General features: G+C 53.8%; 2 protein-coding genes and 1 long non-coding RNA gene across 14 annotated transcripts; 1 reads left to right on the top strand and 2 right to left on the bottom strand.

The window, feature by feature from the left end:
* Positions 1-442: 442 nt before the first annotated feature.
* EFEMP2 (EGF containing fibulin extracellular matrix protein 2) lies at positions 443-7,258 on the top strand. 5 transcript variants are annotated; one of them, XM_073217525.1, is made up of 12 exons: positions 443-769; positions 1,220-1,279; positions 1,582-1,699; positions 1,917-1,965; positions 2,612-2,818; positions 3,425-3,547; positions 3,798-3,914; positions 4,043-4,162; positions 5,337-5,456; positions 5,542-5,668; positions 5,916-6,111; positions 6,954-7,258. In XM_073217525.1, the coding sequence occupies exons 3-12, from the start codon at positions 1,589-1,591 to the stop codon at positions 7,113-7,115; spliced, it is 1,332 nt and encodes a 443-aa protein (XP_073073626.1). In that variant the 5' UTR covers positions 443-769; positions 1,220-1,279; positions 1,582-1,588; the 3' UTR covers positions 7,116-7,258. The 5 variants fall into 5 exon arrangements, with proteins under 5 accessions (XP_073073626.1, XP_073073625.1, XP_073073629.1 ...); XM_073217524.1 differs by lacking the exon at positions 443-769 and adding an exon at positions 787-916; XM_073217528.1 differs by lacking the exon at positions 443-769 and having other exon boundaries at positions 1,125-1,279.
* Positions 7,259-7,905: 647 nt separating this feature from the next.
* MUS81 (MUS81 structure-specific endonuclease subunit) lies at positions 7,906-13,721 on the bottom strand. 8 transcript variants are annotated; one of them, XR_005055115.2, is made up of 16 exons: positions 13,118-13,695; positions 12,897-13,026; positions 12,577-12,659; positions 11,938-12,036; positions 11,755-11,823; positions 11,517-11,602; positions 10,822-10,962; positions 10,534-10,629; positions 10,326-10,447; positions 10,136-10,233; positions 9,422-9,538; positions 9,234-9,329; positions 8,926-9,054; positions 8,749-8,852; positions 8,157-8,310; positions 7,906-8,069 (listed from the first exon to the last, which is right to left on the bottom strand). XR_005055115.2 is itself a non-coding variant. In XM_036995381.2 (16 exons), the coding sequence occupies exons 1-16, from the start codon at positions 13,250-13,252 to the stop codon at positions 8,003-8,005; spliced, it is 1,656 nt and encodes a 551-aa protein (XP_036851276.1). In that variant the 5' UTR covers positions 13,253-13,721; the 3' UTR covers positions 7,906-8,002. The 8 variants fall into 8 exon arrangements, 6 of the variants coding, with proteins under 6 accessions (XP_036851276.1, XP_036851277.1, XP_036851278.1 ...); XM_036995381.2 differs by having other exon boundaries at positions 8,157-8,240; positions 13,118-13,721; XR_005055116.2 differs by lacking the exon at positions 8,749-8,852 and having other exon boundaries at positions 8,157-8,240; positions 13,118-13,694.
* A 1,694-nt stretch (positions 13,722-15,415) lies between these two features.
* On the bottom strand, positions 15,416-23,543 carry LOC108399176 (uncharacterized). The gene is made up of 2 exons (XR_012123145.1): positions 22,670-23,543; positions 15,416-17,974 (listed from the first exon to the last, which is right to left on the bottom strand). It is a non-coding gene; the product is annotated as an uncharacterized lncRNA (long non-coding RNA).
* Between the last annotated feature and the right edge of the window lie 69 nt (positions 23,544-23,612).

Here is a 23,612-nt window from a genome sequence, read left to right on the forward strand (position 1 = left end):
GCCTCTTCGTCTCTGTGGTTAGGAAAGATTTGGGGGTAGTGGAGGCGCTTTCCAGTTCACCCTAAACCCTGAGGGCTCATCTCATGACCCCACTGGCACATTCCCCTCTCGACACATCCCCTCCCCGCCAGGGCTGCGTTGGGTTGATCATAAGGATAAACCAGTGGGAAAGGGAAGGGAGGGCTCCGTAGTTCCCGCACACCGTCTGCCCCGCGCCAGGAAATCCCTGGACACGCGGCCCTTTCCCGTCTGGACCCGCCCTGAGACGTGGGCAGGGCGAGCCCCCGCCCCTTCCTGGGAGCCAGCTCCGCCCAAACTTCTCCCCTAAAGGCGCGCCTTCGGCTTGGGGAAGGCGCAGAAATCCCAGAGTTGGGGGGATACGGGTGGGAGGAGGGCAGGGAAGACGCTGGCACCAGACCCTGGTGTCCTGCACGCCCGAATTCAGCCCTGCCCACCTTCTCAGGGGCTCCCATTCATTCTGGGCCAAAAGGGAACTGCCGCCCTCGCCCCCAAACTGTTGTAACCTCGTGGGCGCCGGGGGTGTCAGTACTGAAGTGAAGGGACCATTTGGCTAAAGATAGCTCTGGGGATGGACGGGAGAAGGGGCAGAGATGGACAGTTCTGGGCTTAGGAGTGCCTCGTCTTCAGGCGAGGGTCTGGGGACCCTGGATGAAGTTTTGCTACTTCCAGAGTGACTGTCGGGTGCACAGAATCAAATTCTGGAAAACAGAGTCAGGATCTGGAAGCCGGAGGATTAGGTCGAGTCCAGGTGCCTAGAACATTCTGGGAGGAGCAGAGAATGCGCGGGCCTCGGCATTAAGATATCAGTGCACGGGATGGAATTCTGGGGGTGCAGATTAGGTAGGGTCTAGGTGACATTCCGGGGTGTGCAAAGTGAGAGCCTGGGGGCTTCCGGGTAAGTCTGGGGGTTCTGGTATCAGGGCCAGTGTCCTCAGGATCCAGCGCTAGGGGACCCTGGCCCGGCGCCGGGAGGCGGATCCGGGCGGCGCCGCGGGGGACCGGGTGGGGGCCTGTGGCCGACCGGGGGCGGAGAGGTTGGGGGTCGGGGTCCCTCCCCCTGGCGCAGGCTCAGGAATCCGCCGAGGGGCGGGCGGAGGCGCCGGGGTGGGCCGCACCGCGGCGGGCGGGCGGGCGGGGGGCGCTTCCTGGGGCCGTGCGTCCGGGGAGCTGCGCTGTCCGCCCGTCCTTCTGCTCGCAGGCACTGCCCAAGCCAGCAGAGCCGCCGGAGCCGCGGGCCGCCGGGGCGTCGCGGGCCCAAGTGAGTGGCCGTCCGTGGGGGGAGGGCGCCAGCAGGAGTCCCGGCCGAGTCGGCGTCAGCGGGGAGCCGAGAGGCCCGCGTCCTCTGCCCGCGCCACTGGGGGGCCGGACGGGAGCGGGGCGGCCCCGGACGGTGGGCCCTGAACCCCGGCCTGCGTGAGCAGTCGGCCCTCGGCCTGGGAGGCTCCGGAGCCTCAAGCACGGTCCTGAGCGGGAGGCGGCTGGGGCCGGGGCTAAGTCCTGGTCTAGGGAATGGGGAGTGCCTTGGCAGAGGCGCCCTGACCCCCACCCCCCACCTCCCAGCCCCAGGATGCTCCCCTTCGCCTCCTGCCTCCCCGGGTCTCTACTGCTCTGGGCGCTGCTGCTGTTGCTCTTGGGGGCAGCGTCTCCCCAGGATTCGGAGGAGCCCGACAGCTACACGGTGGGGACAGTGGGGCTGCTGGGCTGGGCTGGGCAGGGACACAGAGACCAGGATCCTGGGGTGGCTGCTGCTGGGGAAGATTCTCCCCTGCCCTGGTTGGTGGAGCAGCTGGGGCCAGTTGGAGCAGTCGGGAGGGTGACCAGGCTCGGCCCTGGTCTTGGCCTGGTCAGTTGGAGGGGACTGGGGGTGACCATTGGTCACCTCTGGCCCCTTGTAGGAATGTACAGATGGCTATGAGTGGGACCCCGACAGCCAGCACTGCCGGGGTGAGTGTACTTGGGGGTCTGACCCACATCCTGAAACTGGGAGAGAGATTGCAACCCCAGGTCCAAGAGCTGCAGCAGGCAGGCACAATGGCCTGTCCTCTGCCCAGCTGGACTTGGCCAAAACCAGCTCTGGTTCTCTGGGGGCCAGCTTAGCTAGGAACGGAGCAGCCATCCAGGCCACTCCCTCTCAGAGAAACCCCAGGATGCCCTGCCCCCACCCCTCAGTAGGCAAGAGAGCAACAGGGCACTGCCCAGAGAAGCTGAGTCCTGGGCACCTCCTCTAACCACTCTCCTACCCAGCTTTGTCCCATCATGTCAGGGGAGGGCAGAGTCTGTGGGGGTAGGTAAGGAGGTCTGTGCATCACTCTTGAGTTGAGCCAGGGCTAGGGCTCTGGGGAAGGACAGAGACCCTCTTGGGGCCAAGAGAATGGGGATGACTGTAGAAACAGCTATCCCACCATCAGCCCTGGCTGGCCCTGCGGAGGGGGGGTGTTCCTGGGCAGGTACCCTTAGCTTGCTGAGTAGAGAGGCCCTGCCCATACTTCCAGAGTTGTGTAGCTTAGACAAGCCAAGCTGGGCTCCTGCCTCCCACACCCTTCATGGCAGCCCAGGAGACTGGTTGTGCCCAGCAGGCCCCTCTCTGCAGATGTCAACGAGTGCCTAACCATCCCCGAGGCCTGCAAGGGGGAAATGAAATGCATCAACCACTATGGGGGCTATTTATGCCTACCCCGCTCCGCGGCCGTCATCAACGACTTGCATGGCGAGGGTCCACCACCACCAGTGCCCCCTGCTGAACACACCAACCCCTGCCCACCAGGCTATGAGCCTGATGAGCAAGAAAGCTGTGTGGGTGAGTGAGGGTCACCCTGGCATCAAGCTTCCAGTCCTCCTGCCAAGCATCTATCACTGCATCTTAGAAATTCAGACCTCGTGGTTCTCCCTTGCTCAAAATCCTCCTCAGGGGTGACATCTAGACACTCACCCAGATCCTCACTGTGTGTGAGGCTTGCCACTGATGACCCCAACTCCTGTCCCACTGCCCCAACCAGTCTCTGGGACCCTCACCTTGGTTTCTGCAGACACACTGCAAGAAGTCTGCCTCTCAGCCTCTGCTCCCTGCCCTCTTCCTAGTCTGTACCCCATCCCTGGACATCACGGGCCTTGAAGCCCTGGAATCAGTGCACCTGGCTGTATAGGCAGGGCCCAATTTCCTGTGCTTCCTTGGGGTGGGTCTAACAGGTTAAAGTGCCTTTCCCTTTGGCGCTCAGGCTGATGGACTGTTATTTATGCACTTGAGAGGGTCTAATCCACGTGTTCCTGCTTTGGGGATGCCACATGCCAGTCACCCACATGCCCATGTGAGTGGTACCTGACCTGTGTCCTCCCACAGTGAGTTGTCTGTCATGATGTGTGGTACACAGGCCCCCAGGCAGGGACTAAATGATGTCTCCTGCAGACGTGGATGAGTGTGCGCAGGCCCTGCATGACTGCCGCCCCAGCCAGCAGTGTCATAACCTGCCTGGCTCCTACCAGTGCACCTGCCCTGATGGTTACCGAAAGATTGGGCCCGAATGTGTGGGTGAGTCGAGGGAACAGCCTGTGTAGCCCCTGCTGTGTGCTGCTGGCTTTCACCCTAGCACCTGACCCCCATTCCAACCCACCCCCAGGCTTCACCCAAGTCCACTGCCACCAGACGCAGGATGTGTGGTGTACCTGTGAGTCCTGGCTGGCCGGGCCCAGCCCCAGGCCCCAGACAGACTAGACTATGGGTGGTGAGGCTGTCCCATCTGATTCTGCCTTCTGCCCTCCCTCCCCCGCCTCCACCCCAGATATAGATGAATGCCGCTACCGCTACTGCCAGCACCGCTGCGTGAACCTGCCTGGCTCCTTCCGCTGCCAGTGTGAGCCTGGCTTCCAGCTGGGGCCCAACAACCGCTCCTGTGTGGGTGAGGCTGGGCCAGGCCAGGCTTCTGGGTCATGGGGTGGAAGAGCTCCTATTTCTGACCAGCCCAGGTGACCTGAGGGCTCTGGGCTGCTCAGCTTTCATCCCTCCCACTTTTCTGGGCACCCCCAGATGTGAACGAATGTGACATGGGGGCTCCATGTGAACAGCGTTGCTTCAACTCCTATGGGACCTTCCTGTGTCGCTGCCACCAGGGTTATGAGCTGCACCGGGATGGCTTCTCCTGCAGTGGTGAGAGCTCCACCCCTGCCGCATGTTCTTCCATTGACCCCCCCAGTCCATGTCATGCTAAGCCTCCTGCCCCGCAGTCCTCCATATGACGACTCCACGTCCATCCTTTCTGCCCTCAGGTACCTCCTGTGTATCCCACCCCCAGGCAGTTGCAGGGAACCTGCATAGAACTCCCAACCTGGTGGGGAAGGCAGAGGGGAGCAGAGCAGTTAGGTCCCAGATGAAGTTCAGTGGGGAGATGGAGCAAGGATATGGGGTCCCCCTTCCTTGGGAGTCAGGCTGACCTGAATTTGAATCTTGGGCTAGGGCAAGTCACTATTCCCTGAGCCGTTTCTTCTGTAAAATGGCTGTCTTGAGGAATAAGTGGGAAAATGACAAGACAGGCTTCAAGTCCCCAGCAGCAACTCTACCGTGTTTGGAGAGCCTGCCTTGTGTGGTGTACTTCCCTTATGTGCTTGGCCTCATTTAGTCCTGCCAACCATCCTGAGGTATGATTTTTTTTCCTTCTTCTGCAAAATGAGGACAATATCTTCCTCAAAGTGTCTTAGAATTACAAAAAATAGTAAGCATGAAGTCCTTCAGTAGAGAAAGGATGACCTGCTCAAGGTCACAGCTAGGATGACACGGGGCCAGGGCTATCCCAGACTTCCCACTCCATATCACCTGCAGCCAACTAAGGCCCCATCGGTACCTGGCGCAGTGTTAGGCTGCCTGCAGGAGCCAGAGTAGGAAATCTGGCTCCTGCCTGTGGAGCTGGCAGGAGGTGACTGCGTGCCTGGGCTGATTGTGGATTGCAGGAATTGGGCAGGTTACCAAACACCACAGCGCCCTGGGCCCTCAAGCCTCACCTAGTCTAACCCACTCCCTTTATGGACAGGGAAATTGAGGTTCCCCAAACTCAGTAGGATTTAATGCCCGGCTTCTAGAATCCCAGTGCTTTCTTTAACACCGTTGTATAGTCCTGGGGGAGAGAGAAAGGTCTGTGAGCGGCACAGTCAGGGCATGCCTTTCTTAGAACCTTCTGTCCCCTTACTGAGCTTTGCAGGGCTTTTCCCATTATCTCCCCACGCCTGTCTTCCCACACTGAACCTAACATGGGCCTGAGCTCTCTCATTTGTGGGACTCAGTTGAGGGACTGCCCTTGGCTCAGCATTCTCCCCTCACTCTCCCATAGATATCGATGAGTGCAGCTACTCCAGTTACCTCTGCCAGTACCGCTGCGTCAATGAGCCAGGCCGCTTCTCCTGCCACTGCCCACAGGGCTACCAGCTGCTGGCCACACGCCTCTGCCAAGGTACGGGTTGCCCGGGTGGAGCAGGCAGGGTAGTGTCAGGGGCTGATGGCCTGACGTCCTGGTTCCAGCCCCTCTCCCGACACAGACATTGACGAGTGCGAGTCGGGGGCGCACCAGTGCCCTGAGGCCCAAACCTGTGTCAACTTCCATGGAGGCTACCGCTGTGTTGACACCAACCGCTGTGTTGAGCCCTACGTCCAGGTGTCTGACAAGTGAGTCCACTCAACCCAGATCCCCTCAAAAACTGCAACTCCCCTCAGGAGGTTCTGCAGCTGAGTGGTGTTTGTTCGGGCTGGCAAGTACCCCCAAAGGCTGATGGGAATTGTAGTCTTTCCTGACTAAACCATACAGGCAATTATGGCAACAGTAGGAAGATCTCTTTGGGCTAATTATGGGGGTGGGCCAAATTTTGGGGGATGAGCTAGGACCTCACTCGTGTCCCCATCTCGGGGTCTCTAGTCGCTGCCTCTGTCTGGCCTCCAACCCCCTGTGCCGGGAGCAGCCTTCATCCATCGTGCATCGCTACATGAGCATCACCTCCGAGCGGAGCGTGCCTGCCGATGTGTTCCAGATCCAAGCGACCTCCGTGTACCCTGGGGCTTACAACGCCTTTCAGATCCGTGCCGGAAACTCACAGGGGGACTTCTACATTAGGGTAAGACTTTCTCCTAACCCAACCCCTCAACTGACATGTATAATCCAAAATTGAATTCCAGGAAGCCTTAAGTGGGAGACTCAGCTATGCCATCATGCCCCCGGGAGGCGGACTTTCTGTGGAAAGGTAGGGGTATTCTAAGTTCCTTGGTATAAACTACAGATTGTTAAATGCAATTCTAATGAGGTCCTTGGACACTGGAGTTTGAGTGTCCATGCCGGTTTCCACATCTGGCCTCAATTTCTTCACCCTCGGAACAAGGGACGGGCATGAGAGGCCTTTCAAGGTAACAGACACAGCAGGGTTGGGGAAGGGCAAGCAAGTGGAGCTGGGCCTCAGAGAGGCAGTGGGATTGGTCCAGGAGCCTGCGGCTTGAGAATCCAGCGCTCTGCTGGTGGAGGTGTCGGGAGGAAGGGATCCAGGTGTGACTCAGAACCAGGACTGCAGGTGTGTGTCTGGTAGCAGTGCTCACTTTCGCTGTCTGAAATTGGATGCTTTGAAGAGGAGGCTGCCTGTTCCAGGTCACCAAAGGCCCCACCACTCCCAAGAATCTCACACCTGGCCTTGAATCATCAATTAACACTGATTAGACAAAATAGCTAGCTGGAAAGGGTGGGAAGTGCACCAGTGGGAGACTTTTGAGGGCAGGAGCCTGGGTACAGGAGACGAGATGTCTAGGGTGTCACAGAGCCAGGTGAGAGCCTTGGGTCACAACCTGGCCAGGGCTGTCCCTCTCCATCTCACAGTTAACTGGTTGTGGGTACAAGACATGGGGCTCAGGCAGGGTTCTTATGGATAGGTTGACGCAATCTGTGTGTCCCCCTACCCACTGTGCCCTGCAGCAAATCAACAACGTCAGCGCCATGCTGGTCCTCGCCCGGCCGGTGACTGGCCCCCGGGAGTACGTATTGGACCTCGAGATGGTCACCATGAACTCCCTCATGAGCTACCGGGCCAGCTCTGTACTGAGACTCACCGTCTTCGTGGGGGCCTACACCTTCTGAGGAGTGGGTGGGGGAGCCCTCAGGGAGGGGGCAGTTCCCTGTAGCTGAGGAGCCTGGGGCTCAGGGATGACTGTGTTCTGCTAAAAGGGGAGATGCTGTTGTGAAAGGTAGACAGAGAAAGGCAATAAAGGGAGAAAGAAGGAGTCCTGGTGGCTGTGGGGTGGGTAACACTGTAGTGAACCCCAGACTGGGGAAGGGGCCAGGCTTGTGAAAGGTGGGCTAAGTCCACTCAAAGTAGGGGCGGGGGGCTCTGCTTAGGCTGAGGAGGCCCTGTTGATGCAAGCTGGCAGCTGCGTCCCCAAGGCTGGGGTTTGGCCATCAGAATCACCCTGAGAAGAGAGGAGGTACTGAGGCTGGAGACTCCAGGCTACGGCCCAGAAATCTGGGCTTGGCGAGTTGGCAGGGGCCCTGAGAAGCCCTGCTCTAAATAGTGCCCAGAGGCGCTGTGTTTCATTCCTAGCTTGGCCTCAAATGTTCACTTTGCACAAACCCAAGTAGCTCCCTGGCCTGTTTTCCAATCCATAAAATGAGAGGCAATTGGATCATTAGTGTTTTCCAAGCTCTTATCAAAGGCCAATTTACGTCATCAGGGAACTCTGATGACAGAGACTAGATTCAAAGTTGCAGTGCCTCACTGACTCTGTCTCCCTAGCAGTCTCAGTGCTCCACCAGGGGACCCCAAGGTCCTGAGGAGCTCGGTTTAAAACCCCTGGACCCAACTTCCCTGAGTTCCTGCCTAGACATCTCACAAGGCCTCTGGGACCGGGCATCTTTTCCACAACACATGCAGTTGCAAACACTTAGGTTTTTATTGTAGCCCAAGAGATTCAGATTAAAAGGCTGGCGAACCTGGGAAGATGAGGCTGGGATCTGTCTCGTGGCATAGGTCAGGTCAGGGGGCCGGGGCTGCAGTAGAGCTGGGACAAGGTCCTGCTCAAAGCAGGCCCCAGATTCCTGCATGAAGAGAGATACAGGCAAGGGTCAGGCCCCGGGCCACTGTGGTCCTGACCCCACCCTCCACATTCTGTCCCTTGCCTTCACCTCTGTAGCTGCCCACACTTGATGGTGCTCAGCATCATCTCCTGTTCCTTGGGGGTGCCACAGGAATCATAGGCGGCCAGTAGGCTGGGGATGGGATGGGGTGTTTGAGTTTCTAAGGCTTGACAGTGGCACACTGCTGGCCCATTCTGAGTTGCTTCAGGCCAATGTCATGGAAGACAGGCAGGAAGGGGTCAGCATGGGTTGGAGGAGTCAAGACCACTGCTGCGCTTCCTAAGCCTGGCATTGAAGGGCTCCATCCCACTTGCCCTCCCTTCATGCTTCTGCAAGTGGTCCCCAGTTATGGCCATCTATGACCCAGCGTTCATGGCCCAACCCCTTCCTCTAGGAAGCCACCTCTGCTGCAGTTGGAGTGTCTTCCTTCCTTCTGTAGACTCCCTAATGCTTGAAATACTGTTTGGGCCTGGCTGACTCCATCTTCCTCACCACCTGACCTCCATGAACTCCCCAGAGTTCATCTGGGTCTGTCTATCTCTGGATCTGGCCAGCCCTCTCCACAAAACATGGGCCGAGCTGAATTCTGTGCAGGCAGGGCAGGAGCAGAGGACTTTTAAGGGGCCCAGTGAGGGCCTACCTGGCAGGGGTGCTGAACCGATCCACCAGGGCTGCTGCTTTCTCCCCACTCACTCCACACACCTGCATCAGCTGCCTGGCAAACACCTCCTGCACTGACTGGGCCTAGGGTTGGGGAGACTCAATAAGGAGGGTCTGGGGCTAGAACTTGTAAGGAGGGGCTGGGCAGGGGCAGTACCTTGTTCTTGATGGCTCCTGAGTTGAAGTCATTGAAGGTGAGGAGTGAACAGACAGGATCTGGGGAGGGCCTGGACCCTGATTCAGCATCCCCTGGGGTTCCCCAGGGGCGACTGCAGAGGGCACGGCCCTGAGGGAAAAGGGGAGTGAGGCCAGGCCAGAGCTGTAGGGAACAGCCCCAGGCAGTGCTCACCCAAACCCAGGCCTCAGTGGGCCAGCCTGAGAAATAAGGCTCTCACTCACCTTGCTTTCCTTGGGGAGCACAGGGCCCCAGTAAGGGGCCAATACCAGACCGATGCACTTGCTCACCTGATAGAATCTCTGCAGGCCCCGCGTCAGGAGGGCCAGATAGGCAGCTGACTCCTTAATGTCTGCTGTGCGCTTCACAAAGAATCCATCGATGACCTGGGCAGAAGATCAAGAGAGGGACAGTGACTCTTGGCTGGAGCCATGGACCACAAGGTCCCTGCCAGCCTGGCCCTTCCCTCCCAGCTCACCTGAGTATTGGTGACAGCCTGTAGCAGCGTGCTCTCGGGAAGGCTGAGCTTGTGCACTGAGCCATATTCCTCCACCAGGTACACTCGGTGCCCTAGGCCACAGCGTTTCAGCCGGAACTGGGCAGGCAGACAGAGGGGCAGGAGGGACAGGCCTGGGTGCCCATGGTCCCCTATGTCCATATGTCCCACTCAAAATAATAATGGAACCATGGTCCCACCAATTAACCTCCTCATCCTCCCCAGCCTCTTTACCTGTCTTGGAGTGGCCTCCATACCTTTGCTCGTGCTGTTACTCTTTCATGGAAAGCCATTCTACCATCTCTGAATGATCCCGTTTTCAAACCTCCCTTGACCTATATGTGGCCTCTGACTTACAGGGTCAGCCCAGCAGGCAGCACTGAGCTACAGCTGCTGCAGTTCCACTCCTGGAGGTTTGGACTTTGATTACCCTAGACTGCAGGGGCTAGACACCCCAGGGGTCTTACACATGTTCCTCAGCACAGCCCGAATACCCTGCCCACCTACTGTGCACCTGGAGGGACCTGAGGGGTCTGATCTCAGGGCTGTTCTGGAGCAGCTCTAATGGAGATGTGGCTGGAGTTGTGGGCGTTCTGCCTCAAGGCCACCCAGAAGCGCCACATATTCCTCTGGGATGAGGAGGAGGCCCTCAGAACAGACAGTGAGCAGGGAACATGGCAAGTCCAATAAAGGCACCTTCTGCTCCCGGAAGCGGCCGTCAATGATGCTGCTGCACAGGTCATCCAGTCGCTTGCGCTCCACAATGTGGTCCAAGACTAGCTCCCCAGGCCTCGCTGCCAAGAATGGTTCTGTTGGCTCATGTCTGTGCCCCCCGCCCCACCCAGGCCCTGCCTCTGACACCCACCTGACTGTCCTTACCCCTTACCTGGATTTCTAGGGCAGGTTTCCTGCGCCACCCACACAAAGTCCCCAACATGCAGCTTACGCACCATGTGGGTCACGTGCAGCCGCTGCAGCTGGCGGAGCAGCTCTGACCTGTGTCCTGCCCTGGAGTTGCAAGGTGGGAGGCCTGTCAGGGCAGGCCAGTGCCACCCCTCAACTTCCTCTCCTTCACAATGCCCCACCTCACTCACCCCTTGGTCTCGCCAACGTCCACACACAACAGCACCCTGTACTCTCCAGGCCCCAGCTCCAGTGGAGGCTGCTGAATACTCCCTTTGCTGGCGCCTCTAAGTGGGGATGTAGGGGCGAGTGGGCTGGTGTGTGTGAGGCCAGAACCCCAGTGCCAGGCAGCTCCCTCCCAGTCCATAGGAGGCATGCGGGCACAGCTCAGCTATCGGTGATGGATACAGGGGTCAGGGGCTGGCCTTGTTCCCGGGACCTCTCCTGTTCCCGTTCCCCCCCTCTCCCCTCATCCTTACAGCTCAGCCGAGGCTGCTCCTGGCACTTCCGGCTCCTCCCCAGGGGTCTGCTCTGGCCCAATGCCCACAGTCAGTGAACTCAGACCCTCTGACTCGGCCAGCTTCTGGGCCAGCTCCAGACCCTCCGGGGTCAATGAGTACCTAGTAGGCGGAGGAGATGAGCAGAGATCTCCCTTCTTCACTCCTGCCTGGCTGACTCTCCTTCCCACCCCTGCTAGGCTGGCCTCGCTGGCCTCCCCGGCTCGGGAGACCAGGCACAAACAAGCTTCCACAACCCCCGTCCCTGGGCCTGGGTGTTCTTGCTGCTCAGATCAGCTTCCTCTAGACCTGCCCAGGCTCATTTTTCAAGCCTGTAATAAATGCATCTCAGAGAAACTCTTCTTCTCTCTGGTAAGCCTTTCCGGCATCTCTACCCACTGGATTCTAAGACACGTCGAATGCCATGTCCTCAGCAAAGCCTTTCTGTTCCTCCAATAACCTGTGGCACCCTCTCCTTCCTCCCACCTACTGATTGGTCTCTCAGACCCTCCTGGAACTCCAATAGTGTGGGTTCCTGGAGGGAAGCCCTCCCTTCCCCAATCTGTTGAGAATCTATGCACAAAGCCTGGCATATGCTGGGTGACTGCAGGGCGCTGCTCAGAATGTCAGGTATGCTCCCCCTCCCTTCCTCCTATATCCCCTGTAGTTGACCCCACCTGGCTGGTCTGTGTGTCCTGTGGACCAGGTTCCTCTGAAGGAGGGAGCGGAGGGCTGGCCAGGGCCGAGCACTCCCAAGGGCCACCTGTTCACAGGAGGAGAACCTTAGAGAGCCCCTGGTACCACTATGTGTCCAGCTCCCTGTGCATTGCTCCCGAGAAGGGCAGAATCTAGTGGGCTCAGAGTCGGATCCAGAGCTGCTTAGCCTTGTGCTTCCCCACCCAAGTCAGTGCTCACCTTGGGAGCCTTCTGTGTACACCTCTGCAGCAACTCCTCCTTGGTTAGGAAGCTGTGGCCACTAGGACTCTGTAACCAAGGCAGAAATGTAACCAAAGTAGGTTCAGTGCTAGAGCCCGTCTCCTCCAGAAGCGTCCCGCCCACTGCCTGGGATCCCGAGTCCTGTGGCAGCCAGGACCTCACCAGGTGCTCCCTGTAGAGCAGCAACAGTACTGCTCGCGCTCCTGAGTGCCGAGCTGGCCAGCTGCTGCTAGAGCCTCCGGCTTTGCGCTGGGCTGGAATCTGAAAGGTACAGAGGGGCTCTGAGCCCAAAAGCCAGAGAGCTGTTGGAGATCGAATTCCTGGCAGGGCTGAAGTTCAGGTTCCAGCTCAGCAAGCTACATGACCCTGGGCAAGTCACTAGGCTGCCTCTTAGTCTCTATATCTGTAAATCGGCCCAGATGATGGCATAAGCTCCTGCAAAGCTGGGATGAGATGGTGGAGAGTTGCAGGGGGTTGGGGGAGCATAACCTGCCTGGCCTGGTCTCAGTGCCCCCACCCACTGCAGGAGGGAGGTGGTAAGGCAAGCAACCAATACTAGCAACCCCAACAACTAGATTGGCCCCCTAAATAGTTTGATCATAGAACTCTCTCAGCTGACTATTATGAATCAACATCCCTATCCGTAGTTTTTTTCTTAATTCAAATGAGAAATCATTTATTTGCCCAAGTCCAGGTGTTACTGGTGGGAGGTCTTGACTCAGGCCTGATAAGGCCCCCAAACCAGAAAACTAACTCCTGGTGCTCCCACTTTCCTTCCCACTCCCTTTGTCCCCTCCTCACTGGCATGGAAGAGTCTGGGACTCCCGCAGGTGGCCCTCCTGGGGCTGGACTCTTTGCTCCAGGTGGTGGATCCACATGGTCACCTGCGGGAGCAGAAGATGGTCAACTCCTGGCCCCAGGGAATCCAGCAAGTGGTAGGGTCTGGGATGCTGCCAGCTCTTTTGGTGACAGCGTTGAAGCTCTGAGAGCCAGCTACTGGCTCAAGGTCAGAAAGCAACTTGGACGGGAGAGGGGAGCCTGAAGCTAGGGTATCCCAGGTGGTTACGGAGGTTGCACGGGGGGAGGCTCAGGGGACCACCACTCCCTGCCCCAACGCTCACCGCCTGACGCTTGGTGCTGCTGCAGTCGCTCGTCCAGCATCCGGCAGAGCCCGTCTCCGAAGTGCCGCAGGATCTTAGCTTCCTTGCCGCTGCGCAGGGGCAGTGGGTACCGCCGGAGGGAGCGCAGCGCCTGGCGGCGGTAGAGGGTACAGTACCGGGTCAAAACAGGCCTGGTCTGGCTAGGCCAGTACCTGTCCGCATCAGGCCAGGCCAGGACCCACCTTCTGAAACACGAATTGAGTGCGGCGCCCCCTGCTGGCTGCCTCGTCCCGCCACTCGCTCAGCCAGCGCACGAAAAGCGGATTGGGGCACACCGGCAGCGGGCGTTTCCGGCCCAGGCGGACCGGCGCTGCCATGAGTCCCACCGTGGGTCCTCTGGCGCCTCAAGCCGGCGCGACTGGGACACCGCCACTTCTTGAGAAAAGATTCGAACACGGGACTCTGGAGGGTGAGGGCGGGACTTCTCCAACCACGTGGTCCCAACACGGGGCGCTAACTAGAAGACAGCCTCCTGCTGCCCTCCCCGCCCCTGTACTACTTTAAGTAGTGCCGCGAGCGTCTCTACGGACTTTCGTCCCCCGCCCCTCACGCCAGAACGAGCGTTTGGGACACGGTCCACCCCGGCCCTCAGCGTCTTGACCCGCCCCTTCCTTACACCCCAAATTCGAGAGCGGCGTTCTCTTTGTGCAGGAAAGAGGAAGGCGAACAGCGCCTCCGGTGGCTGGGAGGGCTGGCTGAGGCGGCGTTTAACGGAATCTGAGGTTGTCCGTTAAAAGTGTCACCCGTGAAGAGGACGGTGGAGACTCAGAAGAGCCTAAGAGTGGGGGGTGGGGGAACAAATGGGTGCGGCTATATTTGCAGGAGTGTGGGTAAAATTGTAACCTTTCCAGAATATCTCGCCTGGCTTTAGTACTTCTGCATATCAATAGGTGTGCAGAGGTGGAAAGAAGTATGGCTTTAGTGCATTTGCATCTTTCCTCAGGGGCGGAGAGAAGTTCATCTCCATATCAGAGGGTGATTACCTGGGCTTGGAGGGCTTATCTGTACCCGAGAGGGGAGGGGAGGGGCGATTTTTGGCTTCTGCTAGAGCTGGGAAGAGGTAATAGTCCCGTCTGCAGTTTGTCAGCAATAAACGAATTTAAAATTTTATTTCTCCCTTTGGCTGACTTCGGTTTTTAGAGGTATTTTGCACCAGGATTTCCTCTGCCCGGACTAACGAGGGGCATCTAGGAAGGGGTATAGGATGAGTACGCAAAGGTAACGCAGGAGGAGCTGACGGACCCGGCGAGGAAGCGGTGATCTGGAGCTGAGGAACACGGCACTTGGGGAGTGGAGCAAAGTCAGGGAAGTGCAAGGAAGGCCAAAGCGACGAGGATGGAGGACAAATAAAAGTGGGACAAATAGGTAGTGCTGGGCATCAGGGCAGGTGTAGGGGGCTTGACTTGGGCACGTGGCTAAATTTAGGGGTGTAGGCGGGGGCGTAAGCTTGGACGAGGGACCCAGGGGAGAACGTCTAGCCGTTTTTGTGACTCGCGGGAGACGGGCCTAAGATGAAAACTGCAAAGGGGTACCATACTGAGGGACATACATAAAGGAGTTAGGCACGAGGGTCTTGCCAGGGACAGCAGCCCTCAGCTTTGTACCGAGCTCCAGACCTGCCCCCTCAGACTCCGCCCAGGCTAGATCCTGCATCCTCCACTCTTGCCCCGCCCCAGCCAGCTCCGAACTCCCGCCTCTTGCACGACGCTGCCTTATAAGGAGCCTCCAGCCGGCGTTCGGTTTGGCCCCTCCCTCTCTAGTCTCTTGTCCTAATAAGGACATCTAGGGCATCCCGCGGCTAGGGGCGGGTGGGAGCGCGTCTCCAGGGTAACCGCGAAGTCCCCCTCCCCCTCCTTATTGCTCTTGGAAACTCCGAGGCTGGAGAAAGGTAGAGCCTTCCTCATCTGCCTGGGTCGCTTGCTGGAAGCAGGGGTCGAGAGACCGCTAGCACCTGGGGCTCCCGGGCGTTTGGTTGGTGGGCGGAGCGGCAGGATGGCTCAAACTTCAACCCCCGGCATGCTCTTGAGAGGTACCCTACTCCTTGGACGTCGTTCCCCAGGTCGTGAAGACCCGCCTTGCCTTCCAACTCTTCCTTTATACCATTTATTCCGCTTATGGAGTCCTTGTCCCCGGTCTCCTTGTTTGCGACCGTGTCTTCTTTTCCTGCAGTGAGGCCGTTGTTCGAAGCCAGCGAAATCTTTCCTTAGTTCCTCACCTGTTTCTCTTTTTAAAGCTTATGTTTCCACAGAGCTTGTGTCTTAGTTTTTGCGGATTTTAAATTAACCATATACCTATCAACTCGAGAATAAGATCCAAGTCTGGCTTATCCATTTTCTTTTCTCCAATAAAGGACATATAATACTTCAATGCTTGGCAAACACCTTTAAAACAAGGACAAAACTCTATTTTCAAATGTCCCGACCCGCGGGATTAACGTGGAGTGTAGCCGGAGACGCCTGCAGAAATGAACAAGCAAGGGACACAAAGAACGACCAGCAAGACAGGGTGTCTGATCAAGCTGGCGCAGTTTATTTGCAGCAGGCTTAATTTATACCGATCAGCAAGGAAGGGGAGGGTCGGAAGATGATTGGTCACCAGGTGGTGCTGGCAGGAATGTGTACAAGGGTGATTGGGTCTCGGTGGGCACTGGCGGGAATAGCAAACCCGGAAAAGAAGCAGGAAATCCGCCATCTTGTGGGTGTGGGCCCTTTTGGTCTCCGGCATCTCCTCCTTTTCTATTCTTTTTAGGAGGGGTTGGGACAGGAACTTGGAGCTTTTTATCTACTGGGTAGACGGTGCCTGTCTTAGGTTTAGAGGTTTTGTACCTGGCCTCTGTTTTTCAGGAGCTTGCCTCTTTTTGAAGTCGGCTTGGTATCTTCAGGGGAGCTTGCCCCAATACTGGATCGGCCTATGTAAATAGGAGCTTGCCCCAGTATTAGGTCGGCCCCTGTTATTTTTTACCAGAGGTCTTATGTCTGTCCTGTTTTTCTGCAGGTACAACCTCTTAATTACCCGTCATTGACTACCCGCCTAATTGCCCAGAGATGTTGTCAAGGGACAGGACAAGAAACCTTGACATAGCTCGTTCCTGGTTTATTTTATTGCCAGCTTAGGGCTCTATGTAAAGATTCACACCTTGGTCAGCTAAAGCAAGGCGGTGATAATGAACTTGGATGGGCTTTGCTACGGAGTCAATTTGCTGTTTGATTAACATTGTAAGTTTTTGAAAAGCCCAGGGGCCGAAAGAAAGTACCAGTAGTAATCCTAAAAGAGGGCCTAATATAGGAAGGAGGTACGGGAGGAGTCCATTCAATCCTGTCCAAAGAGGGTTATTCTGGAGTTCTTTCCTTCTTCTCTCCAGATCTTCTTGGAGAATCTTTATCTTATCTCGAACAATGCCTGACTTGTTGGCGTAGAAGCAGCATTTTTCCTGCAAAGCTAAACAGATACCTCCCTGTTCTGCTGTGAGGTCTAAACCTCGACGATTTTGCAAAACTACCTCTGCAAGTGAGTCAATTTGGTCTTGGAGATCATTGATTGTTCCTGAGAGAGTTTGAACATCATTAATTAATTGATGGGACAGCTTATGGTAGGAATGTATGGCTATTCCTGCCCCTGCTGTTCCTGTGGCCACTGCGGTAGTAATCCCGAGGCCTACTAGGAGTGGGATAAGCTGGATGGCTCTTTTAGAGCGTGGATGCCCTGCTATATACTCAAAGCTGGGTATGGGGATAGGTTCTTCTCCTGGGATAATATCAATATCTGGGAGAATACTGGCTTGCACACATAACCCAGTCCAATTTGAGGGTAAGGCAGTGAAGGCTAGGTTTCCTCCACAGACAAAAACTTGTCCAATAGCGGGGCAGATAGCTGAGGAATAATTAGAAACTTGGGAGCAATTTGTGAAAGAGGCAAATCCTACGTTCACGTCATCACTATTATTCTGGGGCTGCTTTTGTATGCATAGGGATGTGTTAAATCCTACAGGCTGTACTCTAAAAGGTGAGTTAAGAGTACAATTCTGTTCTGGCAGTGTAGTGGTAGCGTTAGTGGGAATTGCGAGGGGCATAGGTGTACCAAGGGTCATGCACAGCCAGCAATTTTCAGCAAGGCTGGGATTAGTAGCGTTTAGTGCGCTATGGGTGGCTTTTAGAGTATCAACAGTCTGGGTGTCAAGATCTATGCCACGAGACTTGGGCAAGGCTAGAGGGTGATACTCTAGGGGAGGGTATATTTCTTTGATAATTTCTTCAATTTTCTTTTGAACTTGGGCTTCTCTTACTTTGTCTGTTGGTCCACCGCCATCAGATATGTGAATCGGGGCTTGCGGTGGCCAGCAAATCGCCTTGCCAATTTGGCCATGGCAGGAGGCTTGTGCATATTTAGAATGTCCTCGGGGGTTGCTATAATCATACTCGCCTCCAAAGGAACCAGCATAACCATTTTGTAAGATGGCTGTTAGATATTTTTTGCCATCGGCACCAGTGCACTGTTGGACAGTGCGGTAACAGGTAGAGTGTAATTCAGTGGCTTTTTGGCAGGGGTCGGGACAAGGCCCTGGTTTGCCATTAATTGTAGGTATAATTTTGGGCTTTTTTACACATTTCCAGGACTGGGGCTGCCAACCTCTTCCGGATGAAAATCCGCCTGCAGAGATATCTGCTGTGAGGTATGCTATTTTATCTTGGCAGTCTATAGGTCCTCTGGTGGTAAGCTGAGGTCCAGCTATTAGTTTTTCCCCTTGAGATGTTATTTGTTTATGTCCTCCCAGACTAGGGCCTAAATCCATTACTCCTCCCTTACAATCACAAGGGCTTCCAAACAACTGAATGTAGAGTTCTTCTCTAGTTGGAGGGGGCCCAAATCCTCCTAAGACAGCAGTGACTATTACAGTAACGATAAGGGAATGGATAGCGGACATGATGATGTTTTAGGGTTTAATGAAAATAGGCAAGATTACTGGTAGTGGGCTTACAACTGTGCTAACAAAGGTCAGGTGGGCTTACCTTGTCCAGTGATGATGAACACTTATCTTCTTCCTGAAAGGCAAGGAAAAACTGTTCTCAGGGTAGATTCTCCTCCCTGGAATGTATTAAGTTATTACAATTTTGTTTTGAAGAAGTATTGATGGGCTTAACAAGGCGTTCGGGTAACCATCGAGGTCCGTTTCCTTGCGTATCATATACACAGGCGTGACCTCTACCCCAGATAAGGACTGGGTCCGGACCATGCCATTTAAAAGTTAAAGGATCTTTCCATAGGACTTCTGCAAATTGGGTTTTTGTTTCTTGGTGCCACAACCTGTCGGCGGCTGACTTATTGTGGCTATCTAATTGTAAGAAATTGTAAGAAATTGAGTGTAAATAAAGCATGATTAAGGAGGTTTTTTGGAGAGCCTCTTATAGGGTACGCTGTGTTGGTTTTAAGTTTGTTAATTGTACTCTTTATTGTCTGATGGGCCCGCTCGACTATTCCTTGTCCTTGGGGGTTGTACGGGATACCGGTGATATGCTTAATTTGAAATTGATGACAAAAATTTTGGAATGCTTGCGAAGTGTATCCAGGTCCATTGTCTGTCTTAATAGTCTGAGGCTTACCAATAACAGTAATGCATTGAAGAACATGGGCTATGACATTCTTAGTGGCCTCTCCACTGTGAAGGGTGGCAAATATAAAACCACTGTAAGTATCAATAGTTACATGGGTATATTTAAGAGCTCCAAATTCAGGAATATGGGTAACATCCATTTGCCAGATCTCATTAGGGAGTAAACCTCTCGGGTTGACTCCTAAATGGGGGAGGGGCAGTGAGGTAACACACCCTGAACAGTCTTTAACAATCTGCCTAGCTTGTTCTCTAGTAAGTTTAAATAAAAGCCGAAGAGTGTGAGCATTCACATGGTGAAGAGCATGATATTGACTAGCTTTGGTAACTGCATCGGTTGTAACAGAATATGTGAAGCGGGTATTTTGATCTGCAAGGGCATTGCCTTGGGAGAGGGGACCAGGAAGGTCGGTGTGGGCTCGTAGGTGTCCAATATAGAAAGGGGCTTGTCTGCGTAATATAAAGGTTTGGAGTTGTTGGAAGAGGGAAACAGCATTGGTAGAAGGCTTAATGTGAGGGACTGTTTCTAGAATCGGAACTGAATATGCTATATAAGCACTGTCAGTATACAGGTTAAAAGGAACTTGACTCAACACTTTGAAAATTTGTAGGATAGCAAATAATTCTACAAGCTGAGCTGATTTGAAAGGTGATTGAATGCTGTGACTCTGTGAATTAATAACATAGGCAGCTATACCCGAGGAGGAGCCATCAGAGAAAACTAAAGGGGCGTTGTCTAAGGGAGTGGATGAGGTTATTTTTGGGAAAATAAAAGGATGTAATCGTGAAAATTGTAGGAGTTTGTGTGAGGGATAATGATTATCTATTTTACCTTGGAAAGAAGTAAGGGCTATAATCCAATCATCTTCATTTTGGAGAAGCCAATCTATTTGCTCTTTAGTGTAGGGGATGATAAGCTGATCAGGATCTCTGCCAAAATACTGACGGCTCTTTTCTCTGCCCATCCTTATGATTTTTGCAACTAGCAAAGGGTATGTAATGAGGACTTTAGATGGGGAAGAGGGCAAATGAATCCATAATAGGGGATTATTCTGCCATAAGACCCCAGTAGGAGTATGCGGCGTATTACAAATGATGAGAGCGAAGGGCCTGTCATAGGATAGGAACGTAATTTGTTGTTGTATAGCTGTTTCAACAATGTTTAAAGTTTCTTTTGCTTCGGTGGACAGTTTCCGAGGGGATGAGGGATCGGGGTCTCCTTGTAGTATATCAAAAAGAGGTTTTAACTCTCCAGTGGTTAATTTAAGATAGGGTCTGAGCCAATTAATGTCCCCTAAGAACTTTTGGAAGTCATTCAGTGTATGTAAGTGTGACGTTCTTAATCGAATTTTCTGGGTGGTAATTTTGTTCCAAGTCAATTCAAACCCAAGGTAGTAATAGGGATCTGTTAATTGAATTTTATCTGGGGCAATTTGAAGACCGAAAAAGGTGAGATGGGTGGTCAGTTCTTGACTGCATGTTAGGACTTGAGTGCGGGAGGCTCCAGCTAGAAGGATATCATCCATATAATGAATGATATAGATGGAAGGCCATCGGGTTCGGAGGGGATCTACGGCTTGGGCTACAAATTTTTGACACAGTGTGGGGCTATTTGCCATACCTTGAGGGAGTACTTTCCATTGGTAGCGGTGCATGGGTCCTTTAAAATTGGTGACAGGAATACTAAAGGCAAAGCGCTCTCTATCTTGGGGATGGAGAGGAATGGTAAAGAAACAATCTTTAAGATCAATGATGATCTTGAAATAATTGGCTGGGATGGCTATAGGAGAGGGGAGACCGGGTTGAAGGGCCCCCATTGAGAACATGGTTTTGTTGATTTCTCTGAGGTCTTGGAGGAGTCTCCATGTTCCTGATTTTTTCTTAATTACAAATATTGGCGTATTCCAAGGAGAAGTAGTGGGTTCTAAGTGTCCAGCAGCTAATTGTTCCTGTACTAACTTAGTAGCTGCTGTGAGTTTTTCTTGATTCAAGGGCCATTGATCCACCCAAACAGGCGAATCTGATTTCCATTTTATTTTGTCTGCATGGGGTACAGGAAGGTCAATGGCCCTCATGGAAAATTGTTGTTCCCTAATCCTAAACGGTCATTCTTGGGTATAACAGTAAGGGGTTCTTTTATGCCTTGACTGTATTTTCCTAAACCTTGGCCAGGGAGATAGCCTTGATTAAGCATTTGTCGGGCAATTATGTCATTTGGGCTGGCCATGACGAGCTTCAATTGAGATAGAATGTCACGGCCCCATAGATTAATGGGCAATCCAGCGACTATGTAAGGTTGGACTTGTCCTGAATTTCCCTCCTTATCCTTCCAAATTAAGATCTTAGAACTTTGCTTTGGGTTAGTAGATTGACCAATGCCTTTGAGATGGGTTATGGACGTACTGCAGGGCCAACTGGGAGGCCACTGTTGGGCTGATATTACTGTAGCATCTGCTCCTGTATCAACTAAACCCTCAAAGGATTTGCCATCTAATTGCAGGGTTAATAACGGCCGTTCAGTGGTAATTTGTTGCACCCAATAAGCATCAGAGGAACCAAAGGCAGCATTCAATCTGAAATTTTTATTGTAACTTTTGTTTGTTAAGTCTAACGGGAGCAATAGGAGTTGAGCTATTCTTTTTCCTTTGTAAATAGATATTGGGCCTGTCGGAGCAGAAGCTAGGAGGGTAATTTGTCCTGTATAATCATTATCAATAACTCCTGGTACAATATGAAGGCCAGCTAATGTAGAGCTCCCCCGTCCTAATATTAGACCAAAGGTATTGGAGGGTAAGGGTCCATAGGTTTCTGTGGGGAGCAACTGGATACCTTGATCGGGTACTAATATTGTGTCAGTGGCGGAACAGAGGTCCAAGCCTGCGCTTCCTGGGGTGGCACGGGAGAGGGAGCTGATGCTTGCGCAGGGAGGATTTGCTGTTGTTGAGCTTGGGGAATGAACCTGATAGCCCCTTGGTTCGTATTCAGTGGTGGGGCCAGGGGCTGGCCCCTCTGGGAGTTTCCCTGGAGTGGTGGAAGGGGGGTACCTTCAATATTCGTTTTAGAACGGCATTCATTAGCCCAATGGAAACCACGCCGACACCGAGGGCATAGGGTTTTGGGGGGGAGTATGAGTCAGGGGTGTATGAGGCAGGGAAGTGCGAGGCGGGTGAGGCTGAGTCTCTGCCTGGCACTGGCGAGCAAAATGTCCTGGTTGTTTGCCATTTAAAGGACGTAAGTGCGGGATAAATATTTGGAATCTTAGGGGGATCAGCTATGTCCTGGGTATCAATTTTATCATGGGTATTTGGGGATTCTGTGTCTGGTTGAAATTCAGGGGATTTGTTAGTAGGAATTATGGGTTCGTCAAGAATATCTACGGCTACTGAAGGGCAGGCAGAGGGCGGTCGGGAGTCCTCTCTGAGAGCTTTTTCTCCTGTTTTGATTATAGTTTTAATGTCGGGATCTTGTGAATGAACCTCAAGGACGTCATGAATAAGGTTCCAATATGAAAATGCTGAGACAGGAACTTTTTCAGGGCCAAAGGTCCGATAAAAATCTTGAAGGGCATCACCAACTCTTTTCCACTGTTTGTGATCAATAGTGCCCTCTAGGGGAAACCAGGGACAAGTCTCATGGATAAAAGTAAAAAAATACCTAAGGTCTTTTCTTTTAACCCTAATTCCTCGTGTCCTGAGGGACTCCTTGAGTCCAGTAAGGAAGACTTCATGGGAGTTCAGAGAGTTGCCCATCACTATGGCCGCAACCCTTGCACTGTAAAAATTTGAATCCTTTCCTCCAATTTAGCTGCAATTACATCAATGTCCTGAAACACTGGAGCCACTCTCGTCAGCTCAGACGAGCCCTTGTTTACGTAGGACAGTCGGCAGGTACAATCCGCCTGCTTGGACCCTCTAGGGCAGGGACTCTGGAGTCGGAGTCCCCTGGGTATGCCTTCGAGGTGAACGACCGTTAGCCCAAAGTAAACACAAGGTTTTCAGAGAGGAACAATCAGTGAACAAAACAAGGAATAAATCGCGGTAGCAAACTGGAGGGAAGTGATAAGATCAAATGGACTGCTGAACACCCAAGAGGTTGTTTGGAATCTTGCTTGGGGGATTCGTCTACTCACCTCTCAAGGATCTGTATTACGGACGGGTGAGCCGCAGTGATCCTTCTCCATGCAGAGTCGACGTCAGGTCAATACCCGTGCGGTGACTCAAATGAATGCCTGGCCAGGGCTTCCGAGCAGACGTTTCAGCAGGAGTCCCGGGGGGCCCCACGTTGGGCGCCAGTTGTCCCGACCCGCGGGATTAACGTGGAGTGTAGCCGGAGACGCCTGCAGAAATGAACAAGCAAGGGACACAAAGAACGACCAGCAAGACAGGGTGTCTGATCAAGCTGGCGCAGTTTATTTGCAGCAGGCTTAATTTATACCGATCAGCAAGGAAGGGGAGGGTCGGAAGATGATTGGTCACCAGGTGGTGCTAGCAGGAATGTGTACAGGGTGATTGGGTCTCGGTGGGCACTGGCGGGAATAGCAAACCCGGAAAAGAAGCAGGAAATCTGCCATCTTGTGGGTGTGGGCCCTTTTGGTCTCCGGCATTCAAAGATTTTCTCCTAGCCTTCCCCCATTTTTTCTTTTTCCTATTTTGAGGTTATATATTGCCTTTTCTCAGGAGACAAGAGTTACTTTGCACATGGAAAGTGCTCAATGAATGGTTTTTTGCATTGATGGCACTTTATTCTTCGATTTTCCTTACTCTAGGACTGGATTCCAAGCCAGTGAATAGTTTCAATTCCTAAAAGCAGAATACTAACTCCCTCAAAATTTTCAGACCAAGGGATCCAAAAAGTGCCAAGATAGTTCTGGGAAAACCGTTTCGCAACGGGGTAAAGAGCCACGAACTCAGGGCTCGTTTTCGGGTCATATTACCGAGCACCCAGGCCTTGGCTCAGCTCAGTTTCCTGGGGAGTTCGACCAATCGGCGGACCCTCCGGGCCATAGCCCCGCCCCTCCCTGCTGCCTCGGACTACACTTCCCGGTATGCAATGTGGCTCTGGGAGGCCGGCTG

The sequence above is a fragment of the Manis javanica genome, chromosome 11, assembly GCF_040802235.1.
Source record: "Manis javanica isolate MJ-LG chromosome 11, MJ_LKY, whole genome shotgun sequence".
NCBI classification, from domain to species: domain Eukaryota; kingdom Metazoa; phylum Chordata; class Mammalia; order Pholidota; family Manidae; genus Manis; species Manis javanica.